Raw genomic sequence first — 12,713 nt, forward strand, 5'->3', positions numbered from 1 at the left:
AATTGTGGAGACACAAGAGACTACAGACACTGAAATCTGGGCAACACACAAGATGCTGGAGGAACTCAGCAGGTCAGGCAGCATCTATGGAGGAAATGGATAGTCGACGTTTCCGGTTGAGACCCTTCATCTAGACTAGATGAAAGGTCTCAACCCAAAACACTGACCGTTCATTTCCCTCCATATATGTTGCCTGACCCGCCGAGTTCCTCCAGCATCTCGTGTATTGCAATTAGAATTGTGGTTTTGGTTATTGTAATGGATGAGTGAGAGAGTTGGGTCCTGTTGTACAGCCCCATTTAATGGATTACAATGGGCAGAGTCCCAAAGTTGGGTCCTCTTGTACAGACTAATTCAATGGATCATCATGGGAGAAGCCCAAGGGTTATGTTCATTCATACAGTTTTGATCAAATAAAATGATGCATTTCATGCGAGGGTGACTATTGTCCTTCTGATTTCTGGCTTTACATATACATATTTTTCTAATAATTGAAAAGTCACAATATATCACTCATAGGAAGATACTGAACATTTGTATTTTTGTCATGCTTCATCTCATCTCTTAAAGACAGTTTGAGAACAAGGAACTACCTGAGTAAACATAGCAATCATTTTGCACACAGCAAGATCTTACAAGCAGCAATTAGATTACCAACAAGTTAATATGCTTTTAGTTTGGGGAGGAATAATGATTGGTGCATGGAGAGCACCTCTTCATCTGAGTAGCTGGTGAAGAAAGACAGGAGTAATTGTTTCAATGTCTCTTTGAAGGATGATGTCTCTAGTAACACAAGGATCCCTCAGGATACTGGAATGTCAGCTCAATAACAGTATTTTCTGGTTGTGCTTAAATCCAGCTCCTCTGGAGTATGGTGTGAGATGATAAGGATCCTATATTAATGAGGTGATGGATAAATATACACACAGTGTAGTACTATAAATTTACAACTGTGTAATAGGAAATTTCTCAAACTTATTTTGGAGGTTGCGGGAGGGGGAGGGTAGGGAAAGCAGTCCAGAAGAAAAATAAATCAGAGGAACACATTCTTTTGTCAATGTTTTATTAAGGATTTTTTTTTTTGAGTCTTCAGGTTTTAATATCTAATGGTTTAAGATCACTTGTTACTTTATTTTTAAAGAGTTAAATCCAAGGTAGTTGGTATATTTCCATGGCATTATATAAAATAACCTTATCATGCAGCACAGGATCTTTGCATTTGGCCATGAAAGGGAAAGCTGAAGAAAATGTATTCAATTTATTTGCCATTCTACCATCTATTTTACAATAACAAGTGCACAATTGCATGGTGGTGATGGTCCATGTGTTAAAGACAACATCACACAAGATTGAGTTTTATCCATTGAAGTCCTCACCCAGCATGTTCCAGTGCAATGGGAGATGGAAGGAGAAAGCAACAGGGAGAAGTGGTAATGGACTGAGAGAAAAGAATGGGCTTGGGAAAGTGGTAAAAAACTACATTAAGAAGGGAAGGAATAAGAGGTGAAAGATGTCAGTCCACTAGACGCAGCTTTCTATTTTTATAAAGGAGTCAGAATGCTTGATTTGATTTTCGTGTGCACAAGGATCTACTTGAATTTTGGTACGTATAATTGCTTTCTGCCAACTGGCCTTAAGACGTCCTAAGGGTTTTAACGTAAGAAGTATCCAGCAGATTTGCACATGATATCCTATAGCACTGAAATAATGAGCAGATCTTAGTGATGATCAAGGTGTAGAGATAAATATTTGCCAAGAGTTTCCGGAGAACTTGCCTGCTTAAATAGACATGTGAATTCATAGGATTAGGAGGGCTCTGGCTTAACATGTTGCCTGAAAGATGACTCTGACAGTCCAGCACACCCTCAGTACTCTGCTGAATTGTTGGCCTATATTGGAGCTCAAGTCTTTGAAACCACAAACTTCAACACACCGACCAAGACTGATCTTTGCGCTGTCAGGAATATAACAAAGAGCACAGCGTTCAGAGAAAGAATCAGATGTCTAAAGAAAATTAAACATAGAGCAATGTTAGTACATGGGACCTTCAATCCAGCCATGATGTTTCACTTTGGAGGACCATCAGAAAAACGATGATAAAGGCTTTAGGAGTGATGACCATAAGTTTGGTCAAAGTAGAGGATTTTATGAATCATCTTAAAGAGATATGTAGAAAGACAGAGAGGTTTGAGAAGAAAGTTCCAGAGCACAGGAGCTGAGCTGCTGAAAGGATAGTAGTAATGGTAGAGGAAAGAGATTCTGGCATGCACAAGTCAGAACCGGGGCGAGCTGACTCAGGAATTTTTGGACTTAAGAAGGTTATAATAAAAGAAAGATGGGGCCTATGGGAAGATTTAATACAAAAGATGTGTTTTTAAAAGACGCTGTTAAACCAGGAGCTAATAGGGCTCAGTGAGCACATGGACAATGTTACCAGAACTTGTTATGAACTAGCAGCAGTCTTCGATAAGGTCAAGCTTACAGAATTGATGAGTGAAAGTACAGTATGTGTGTGTCTTCTATGGTTACTTCAATTCATCTCCACAGACCTAGAGCCATCCTGGAGATTGTGAAGTGGCCTGTTGCAAGGACCATTGCATAATGTAAATATACCCCTGCTCATTTTCTTTCTGTGAGCAATTTATCAACATCTTTTACTATTTTACTTTTAACTTTTACTATTGTTCAGAAATGCAGTCCAAATATACTTTAAAGACTGTTTCACAAAGAGGACGACAAAGATGGGAATTTATAGTACATATTGTTCCAACAATTCCACTAGATCAAAAATTGTAACGTTCAGCTCTCGGCCATTAGGGCTGGACTTTGCCAGCAATGTCCAATTCTGGAAAGGAAAGGAAAGGAAAGAAAAGGAAAACAAAATCCCCAGAAAATTGGTGGAGCTTGTCCTCAAACAATTACTGCAGTCACACCACAAAAAATGCCGCACCTCACACATCCCTGCCAAGTCATAAAGCAGCCACCCCAAGGGTTTGTTTTCTGGAAAGACGAGTGTTGGGGAAACAGGTGGATGGTAAAGATCATGTCTAATTGCCTATGTGATATAGCGTATAGATGAAAGGGTGTTAGGAAAAGACTGGGATTCAACAAGTCCAAGAAAAAAATTTCATTTGCACTAAATTCTTTAAAATCTGCAATGATTACATTTAATAAATATTGATTCCATTGCATCAACGGAAGAACCAGAGGCAAGATAGCAAACTGTATTGTAAGGTGTGTACACAGAATCATTAATAACTACAGCAAATAGTACTCATGACTGAAAATACTGCAAACTTTAAAAAAAAGTATTATTTGTGCAAAATCATTTCTAGCAGCGGTATTTTCAGACATGACTGACAGGGCAATTATCCAATCATCTATATTGTGGCCAGGTCTTGTGGTGCTACTATAAACAGCCCAAAGTATAATATTATAGCATGCCATTTTTTCTTCTGTATTTGTTCAATGGCTCTTCAGTTGAAACAGTGGATGGCTGGTATCCTGTACACCTTCTTCACTACGTTAATCCATCTGTGCTGCCACCTTCAGGAACCCTTAGACTTGTATGCCAAGGCTCCGTGTTCCTCAATATTCTCTAGGGCCTTCCTATTCATTACTCTCATAATTCTCAGCCATTCACAGTCACACCTGCACACAGCCTGGGCTAAAAATTCCAGCTTGGGGTTAGGCAGTGAGCCTACATCCATGCCTTGGTATCTGTGTCTTAGATCAATTTATTTCCTCTATCCTGTGTTTATCCTTTACGGAACTGTATTGTGTACAAGCATCTAAATATTTGACAGCATCCTCTTTGGTCTAGTTAAGGAAATTACTTGCACTTAAAAAGCACATTTCAGGACATCCTGAAAGAGTTTTACTGTGAATTAATTAATTTTGAAAAATGTCATTATTGCAATATATACAGGTGTAGCAGGTAATTGGTACACAGGATAGTCTTACATACAGCAATGACTGAATGACACTGCGCTTTGTTTATAAGTGATTTGGTTTAGCAATAAACCAGGAGACTCCCTTCTGCCAGATCGGTATATAAAAATTCAGCTGGTTCACAAATGGGTGCCATGGGGATTCTCTACTATCATCAGGGAGAGGTGGGGTTTCAGTTTAATATTTCATCTGGATGACAGCACATATAACAGTGCTGCATTCTCTCCGTATGGCACCGAAACATCAATCCAGATTGTACTGGAGTCTCTGCAGTGAGACTTGAACCCACAATCTTCTGCATCAAGACACCTACTTAGAATAACCTATCAGTGCAGCACTAGGCTTTATGCAATTATGAGACAAACATCATTATAATGCAGATGTCTACATAATTTGCTAGAGATTACATTGTGGTAGTTCTGTACAACACCTGCAGGAGGAGGTCTCCAAGGGCAAACCGAAAGTTTTTCCTAATCGACTTGCAGTAATAATTAAGCAGTTGTTGGCTGTTTAATGGCAATTTTTTCCATGCCTGTAGGCAACACAACGGACACCTGTGGGTAAAAGCAGACCCAAAACTGGATACAATTCTGCCAAACACGAGAGTATAAAAATACTCCAACCATTCCGTAGAAAGATTGGTGGTCAAAATAATAATTGAAGGCCAATCAGACCAGTTTCTGAAGCCCATTATCAAACTACAACCTCATCATTCCTAACTGCCTGTTTGTAAGTCAGACTGCAATCCCAGATCCCTTTAATATAATTTATGAGTAGAGTTAGACAAAAAAGGAAGCAAGTGGGCTCGAGTGGACATAATCATGTCGTGGCTTGCTGCCAGAGTATATTTCTGACCATTTCATTGATCTTGCCACCCACTCTAATTAGTGAGTGCTATTTGGGGAAGAAACTGTTTACATGCCAGTCTAGTGTAGTTGGCAGCACCTTTCCTCTGGGTTTGAAAGCTGCAAGTTTGAGTCACAAATCTGTACCCGAGCTCATAAACAAGACTGACACAGATGACCCATGACAGCAAGGTTAAGTAAATGTCAAGAAAGCAAAGATGAAGAATGAAGCCATTAAGAGGAATACAGACTTCAGATAAAGTCAAGCTCAACAACTGTTGTTGAAGCGGGTCTCCAACCTTTAGTTACAGTATGTCCTGCTTCAGTGTTCCTGCAGTACAATCTTGCTCAAGTGAATGTTTTACACCCTTTGACGTACCTGTGCACGTCCAGCATCCCCGTGTACAAGAGTGCTATTTTTCCAGAGGCCCTGGGGTGTGGCCCCCTGATCCATCCCTCCAAGTACAAAAGTTTGAATCGTGATCCAAGGTCTTTGATGCAATGATACTTCTATATATTTATATCTTCCTCAGCAATCCCTCAGGATTGAAGATAATTTACTTCAGTTTGTGGGTTCTGAAGTGGCTAGTACTACTTATTATATATAAAATATTATATTATATATAATACATAGTGTGTTTATGTATAACATACACAAGTAAAATGAAGTATTTTGACATAATATACAAGGTAATCAAGCGCTTTAGTAATTTCTTGGATTTTGGCAACAATGCACGTTCTGACCAGGTAATGAATTCTTGGGTTTAAGATATTTGGTGTGCAAAAAAGCTGTAAATAACAGTGATTTTCTGTGACTGAACAAAACAAAATATTGTGGATATTGGAGATCAGAAACTAAAACAGGAAATATTGGATACCAGGTCAGAAAGCATTTGTGCAGAAAATAACAAGAGTTGATGCTTTGGGTATGGATCTGGCAATTCCTTGCATTGAATATTCTGGAAAAGGATACATACTTGAAGCATCATTTATCTACTCAGATGCTGCCTGACCTGCTGGGTGCTTCTGGTCCTGTTACACCATAATTACCGTTATATAAAATGATTCAACATTCAACCAGAAAAGCTAATGATACAAAGACCTAGATGGGTCTTGTGTACAGTTCTTGAAATTACAAAAAAAATGCAAGAGGTAGTGGAGAATGTGAACTATTCACAAGATTCACAAGAATGATAGCAGAACTGAGAATCTATAGGTATCTACCAAAACATTCTAAAGACTGAACAGGTTGGACCTATCTATAAAGAAGGCTGAAGGGTAACTAAATAGAGGTTGTTACAATTATAAAGACAATTGATAAGTTAGATGTCAAGATGTTCCCATGTTTCTGTGGGTGGAATCGTGAATGGAGAGAGGCAAACACTAGAAGCCATTTTTAAAGAAAACCAAATAAAAACACCCAATAAGAAATAAAATATTCTGTATCAAGAGAATGCCAAGAACTTGGAACTCATTAACAATGTGGAGTAATAGAGATGAATAGAACAGATGCATTTAACAGGAAGACAGGAAGCTAGAAAAGTACACAAGGGCAAAAAGTAATAGGAGAATATGTATTAGGGTCAGATGAAAAGGGACAGAAAGTGGTTCACATGGAACATATTCCTCAATGCAGATCAGTCGGGTCAAATAAATTACCTCCAGTATTTCTGTACTTGGCAACAAGAGATTTATTAACAATGGATTAAAGCAGCTTTGTTTCAACACTTAAATTTTGTTGCCTGACTGAGTGATGGTATTGGATAATCGAACATTGCTAGTACAGTGATACCTTCTATTCTAATTTAATGCAACATAGCTTAAGAACGGGATCACACGCACAATAATTAAAAAAAATACATTCTCCCCCCCAATGTTGCTCCCGAATCCCTGCAGGTTAGTATAGAGCACAGGAGCAGCTCATGTCTCTGTAGTTTCTCTTTCTAAGAGCTAGCAATTACTCCCTTTCTCTAGTAATGCTAAAAAGCTGCAAATATTTATCCAATTACCTGTCAAAGGTCATTATCGACTCTACTTCCACCAGCCTTTCCAGTTAATAAATCACTGCATTAAAAAAAATGCTTTTCCTCCAATAGTTCTTTAAACCTGTGACCCTTGGGTTCTGACATCTTCTCCATAAGTACTCCAACAAAAATATTCAGAATTTTGAACATGTCTATTAACTTTTTCGTAAACTCATTCATGGGATGTGGATATTACTGATGCAATTCCCCATGCTCCACTTCTCAACTTCCAAAGCCTCTCTATTAGTACTGGATTAGGGAAAGTTTAGTGGTGTGGGGTGATGTAAATAGTAGGGGTGTTATGGGTTCTCCAATGTTTTAAGTATGAACTCTGCAGACAGTAGGGAAGAGAGCCCCATCCAATCGGGCTGAATAGCATGCGTATCAGTAAAATGGCAATGTATAACCAATTGCAACAGTCACACCAGGAATTTTGAACTAAATTGTACAAAATAGAAAAGAAAGTAGCAGGTCTATATGAGATTCACCGCTCTTCCATTCTCCTTGCTGCCTTTATGTAACACCATCAGCATATCTTTCTTTTTTATCCTACATGTACTTTCTCCTGCTTAAAGGGATCCACCTAACTCGGTGTAAGCAAGTTCCACAATCTATCTGGTCTTGGGGTAAACAAGTTTCATCTGAATACATTGTTTTGGATTTAGTTGTGACTGTCTCATATTTATAGTCCTACTTCTGGACTCACCTAAAGGTGGAAATATTTTCTTTACACTTATCTGAACAAACCTGGCCTTAACTTTGAGGAAAAACACGAAGTGCTGGAGGAACTCAGCAGATCAGTCAGCATCTATGGAGGGAAATGGACAGTCAATGTTTCGGGTTGAGACTCTTCATCTGGAGTGGAGAGAAAGAGGGGAGATAGCCAGTATAAAAAGGTGGGGCTTGGGGGAGGGGTGAAGCAAGAGCTGGTGAATGATAAGTGGAACCATGTGAGGGGGGTGATAGGCAGATGAGGGAGGGAGGAGAGTGGGAATGATGCAAGAAGCTGGGTGATAGGTGGAAGTGACAAAAGGCTGAGGATGAGGAAATCTGATAGGAGAGGATGGTGGAACATGGAATAAAGGGAAGGAGGTAGGGAGGGTAACCAGCAGGAGGAACTTGGAGATGGAGAGGATGGGGGAGGGGAAAGAGCTAGGGTTAAAAAAAAGGGAGAAGGGGCAGAGGGAGCAGTTACCGGAAGTTGGAGAATTCAATGTTCACGCTGTCAGGTTGGAGACTTCTAAGGCGGTATATGAGATGATCTATTCTATATCTAGCCTCGACTTGGCAGCAGAGGAGGCCATGGATAGACATGTCAGTGTGGGAACGGGAATTGCAATTAAAATGGCTGGCCACCGGAAGATCTCAGCTGACATAGTGGACGGAGCGAAGGTGCTCAATGAAGTGGTCCCCCAATCTGCACCGGGTCTTACTAATGTAGAGGAGGCCGCACCTACTCTACATCAAGGAGCACCGAGGGATTCACATGTGAACACCTGTCTCACCTGGAAGGACTGTTTAGGGCCCTGGATGGTGGTGAATGAGGTGGTCTAAGGTCAGGTGTAACACTTGGCACGACTGCAGGGATAAATGCCTGGAGGGGGATTGGTAGAAATTTTGAAGACCCTGTCAGGTCAGTCGGATGCGTTACGTCTAGAAAACAGCCCTAGCCTGTGCAATATTTCCTCATATCTCTTGGTTCTGCTATCATCCTTCTAAATTATTTATCAATGTTCTCCAGTTCTTCTGTTCATTTTTTTTTCCCCCAAATGGAGACCTAAATTTTGTCGAGTTAGTGTAGTTAAGCCAGTAAAGATATCAAAGATGTGCAAGCTATAGAAGGCTATTTCTTATAAATGTGTATTTGTCACAGGCAAGCAATAACCTCTTGATAGGATTTATTTCTGTAAGGATAGGCCAAAATTTCCTTCAAAGCCAAGTTGTTATTACCGAAATCAAAGCCTCAACAAAACGTTGAATTATTAGCCAAAAGCTACTCACTCTGGGTGAACATCTGACCACTTGTCTCGCAACGTCCAAGCATACTGGCAAGGAGGCACACGTTCATCTTCCTCTTCTTCTTCCTCGCTGTCCTCGGACCAATCTAGCCCTGCAGACAAGAAGAAAGTCACCTCACTGAGCATACGACAGAACACAATGGATGAAATGAAGCCTAAAGAGAAGGCTTCTTTTTAAAAAAAGGTGTTCCTGAAGTTCATGTTTAGAAATTTCAGATTTGTGGGAGATTTTAGGATCTTTGCAGAAAGAATTCATGGCTATTCATAGTACTCTGCTAACCGTTAATGGTACTGTTACTAAAATTACTACTTTTAATGTCACCTGGTGACCACTACAGTTACCATCTGTTTTAATTCCTCACTGTGACCCTGCTGTCATTTCCTTCAGCACTCAAACACTAACCAGGGTCTTTGCTTCTTTCAACTCACTCACCGAGCCACAGTTATTGCCTCTTTCAAGGCCATACACTAAACTGTAGACCATTAGATTTACCGATTGTTTTAGCATGCCATCCCCCATAAGATCACACTGATCTCTGAATGCTCTTTCCTTAAACAGCACACTGTCTCCTTCAACAATCACAATACCCCCCGAAATTTCCATCATGTCATTGACCCCTAAAGCAATTGTCTCCTTAAACACACAAACTACACACTAAAACTACCGTCACCACTGATGCCTCGGGTTACAAACTCCTTTTGCACAAAGATGCCTTGAGTAACTGCTGCCTTTTAACGTTCACATACTGACCCCTAGCGTTAACATTGCCTTTCACACACACACACACGGATGGCTTGTGTCACAGACTTTTTTTTAGAAAGCACATACTGATGCCTTAATTGTCTCCTGCAATACCCTCAAAAACAGCTCCATTCACCACCTCTTTTGACATCCCACCAACCTCCAGAGTACCTTCGCTTCTAAGATCACATATCGAGTTACTGCCCCCACAGGCAATTACATAAAAAACTTTTGTAACCACCTCGTTTAAAATTGTATTGATTTCTTGAGCTTCATTTCCTTGGGTGACATACTGTGCACAAGATGTTACCCATTCTAAAATTGCACACAGACCGAGAGCAGACACTTAGAGTTTACCATAGACCCCTCAATTTATTGTGCCTCTAGTATCACACAGAGTATGTGTGTTACGACCTTTATAACTATTCATATTATCTTCTAGAATTGTTACCGCCTTGAACATTTGCATATTCAGTTGAGAGTCAACGTTTCCTCTAATATCACGGCATCAAACAGTCTACTGGAGGAACTCAACGGTTCAAGCAATATCTGGTGGAGGGTGGGGGAGGGGGGAAAGAGGAAAGAGAGAAATTGTTGATGTTTTGGGTCGAAACCCTGCATCAGGATTGATGCAGGACTGGGATTGCAGGTCTTGATGCAGAGCTTTGACCTGAAACGTCAACAATTCCTTTCTCCCACAGATGCTGCTCGAAACCGCCGAGCTTCCCCAAGACATTGTTTGCTGCTCCAGATTCCAGCATCTGTAGTCTCCTGCATCACTGAGAAGTAGGGATTCCTAATCACACACCTGATGACATAAGCTACTTCAATGCTCACATTGACAATTACTATTTAATTAAGGAATACACTCCACTTTAAAAATCATACATGCTTGTCTACAGTTATTGTCACCTTTAACAATTAAATACCAACATACAGAGTTACTATCTCCTACCTCTGAAATTACTGTCTGTTATAAAATCACACACAGGTACCCAGGTTACTGTCAATTTTAACATCACACACTGACAAGTAAACACGATACACTGTCAGAAAAGTTAATGTCTCCTCTTGCATTGTCTCTAACCGATTTTGCCAAATTATTCTGGCTGTAGCCAGTGGTTCTAGATGAAGCCACTGATGTTCAATCATTCAAAGTGGAATAAGCCCTGGATGATATACATGCATGTGCTTTGAGTGCTGGACCTATGAATAGATTAGGAGATCCAAGTCTTGTTACTAGGCTCCACTGTTAGTTCAGCATCAAGACTCAATCTTGCTGGGATTCCTCAGCATTACACTGGGGAACTGCCAGATCTGATCTGGGATTGGGTCTAAAACCCCACTGATTTCTAAAGGGATTCTTGGCCCAGAGCCACAGAGGAATGAGTTTTTATTTTAAAGGGTATTCTTAAAATTACAAAGGCAACATAATATTTTAAGTGATACATTTTTAGTTATAATCAGGTTTTAAAACATTTTCAATAACTTTAATTATTTTATTTCAATTATAATACATTTGAAAAACCAGTTAGATTCAATGGCCACTTTGACATGGTGTCCTCGGTAAGGCATTTCAGGAGTAGGGTCTCCGCACTATAATACCCACAGCCTGGCTGTGATTAGATGCTGCTGCTGGACACCAGGGTGTGGAGAGCCAGTGAGGTAGGGCTTTGGCTCATTTAAGGGACAATAGGAAGTAAATCCACTAACAATCTTTTCCAGCCCTTGCACAGTAAACTGGTATTACTCCTCCATTAATAGAGTCGTTCAAACAACTCAATCAAATTCAAGAGATACGATTTCTCACACACAAAGCCATGCTGACCATCCCTAATCAGTCCTTGTCCTTCCAAATGCAGGAAACCCTGTCTCTCAGAATCCCCTCCAGTAACTTTCCCACCACCGATGTTAGTTCACTGGCCTGTACTTCTTTGGCTTATCTTGCAATTCTTCTTAAATAAAGACACAACCTTAGCCACCCTCCAGTCTTCCGGTAGCTCACCTTGGCTAATAACAATACAAATATCTATGTCAGGGCCCCGGCAATGTCTTCCCGAGCTTCCCACAATGTCCCAGGATACACTTGGTTAGGCCCCAGGGATGTATCCACCTTTATGCACTTTAAGGCTGTCAGCACCTCATCTTTTGTAATGTGGATATGTTACAAGACATCACAATTCTGTTCCCTGAATTCCCTAGCTTCCATAACCTTCTCCATGGCAAATACATAGAAAAGGAGAGCACAGGAACAGAGCTTTCAGCCCACCACTGCTGTGCTGATCATGATGCCAATCTAACTAATCCCATCTGCCTGCAGATGGTCCATATCCCTCTATTCCCTCCCTATTCATATGTCTGTCTAAATGCCTCTTATACATTGCAAATGAGAAATATTCATCTTCAGACCTCACCTATTCCCAGTGGTTCCACACATAGACAACCACACTGATCCTTAAGGGAACCTATTCTCTGCCAAGTTACCCTGAAAAGTCATCAACCCGAAACACTAAATCATTTCTCTCCCCACAGATGCTGCCTGACATGCTGAATATTTCTAGCATTTTCTGTTCTTGCTTCAGTTTTCCAGCATCTGCATTAAAACCCCCACTGACCACAAGATGCTGTCTTCTTTATTACATGGTGACGTGAGAAGTGATTGCCTCATTTCATAAACAGACCCAGATTCCTAGAGATGCTGTTTCTATTCTGCCCACTAATGCCTACAGTTGCCATCACCCTTAATTTTCATTAGTCACCATCTTGCTTAACTCATGGAATAAGCCCTAGTTGCTGGCTCCTTTAATGTCATATTGATTATTACAGTTACTGTGCCACTTAGCATCTCAGTGCTGTCTTGCACGCTGATATCACCCAGCTTTATCTTATCGCTACCTCTTTTGACCCCTACACTGTCATGAAATTATCAGGCTTTGTCCAACATCTAGCACTGATTGAACGGACATTTCCTTCAACGAAATATCAGGATGATTCAGTCCATCACAAACTCTGTTCCCTTGCCACTGACTCCACCCAATTGCCTGCAAACTATCTGAAGGTGAACCACGCTGTTTGTGATCCTGCTGTCATGTTTGGCTCCAGGTTTGGGACCTTGCACTTGTGCTATCAGAAA

The 12,713-nt window shown here is 40.5% G+C and overlaps 1 protein-coding gene across 2 annotated transcripts in view; it reads right to left on the reverse strand.

The window, feature by feature from the left end:
- Positions 1–12,713, reverse strand: part of LOC127570775 (INO80 complex subunit D-like) — a 105,620-nt gene that overhangs the window by 36,910 nt on the left and 55,997 nt on the right. For both annotated transcript variants that reach the window (XM_052016607.1, XM_052016598.1), the window contains exon 4: positions 8,822–8,930. In XM_052016607.1, the coding sequence (XP_051872567.1) occupies positions 8,822–8,930 (109 nt within the window). The remainder of the gene's footprint in view (positions 1–8,821; positions 8,931–12,713) is intronic.

This window comes from Pristis pectinata, chromosome 1, assembly GCF_009764475.1.
Source record: "Pristis pectinata isolate sPriPec2 chromosome 1, sPriPec2.1.pri, whole genome shotgun sequence".
Classification (NCBI taxonomy): domain Eukaryota; kingdom Metazoa; phylum Chordata; class Chondrichthyes; order Rhinopristiformes; family Pristidae; genus Pristis; species Pristis pectinata.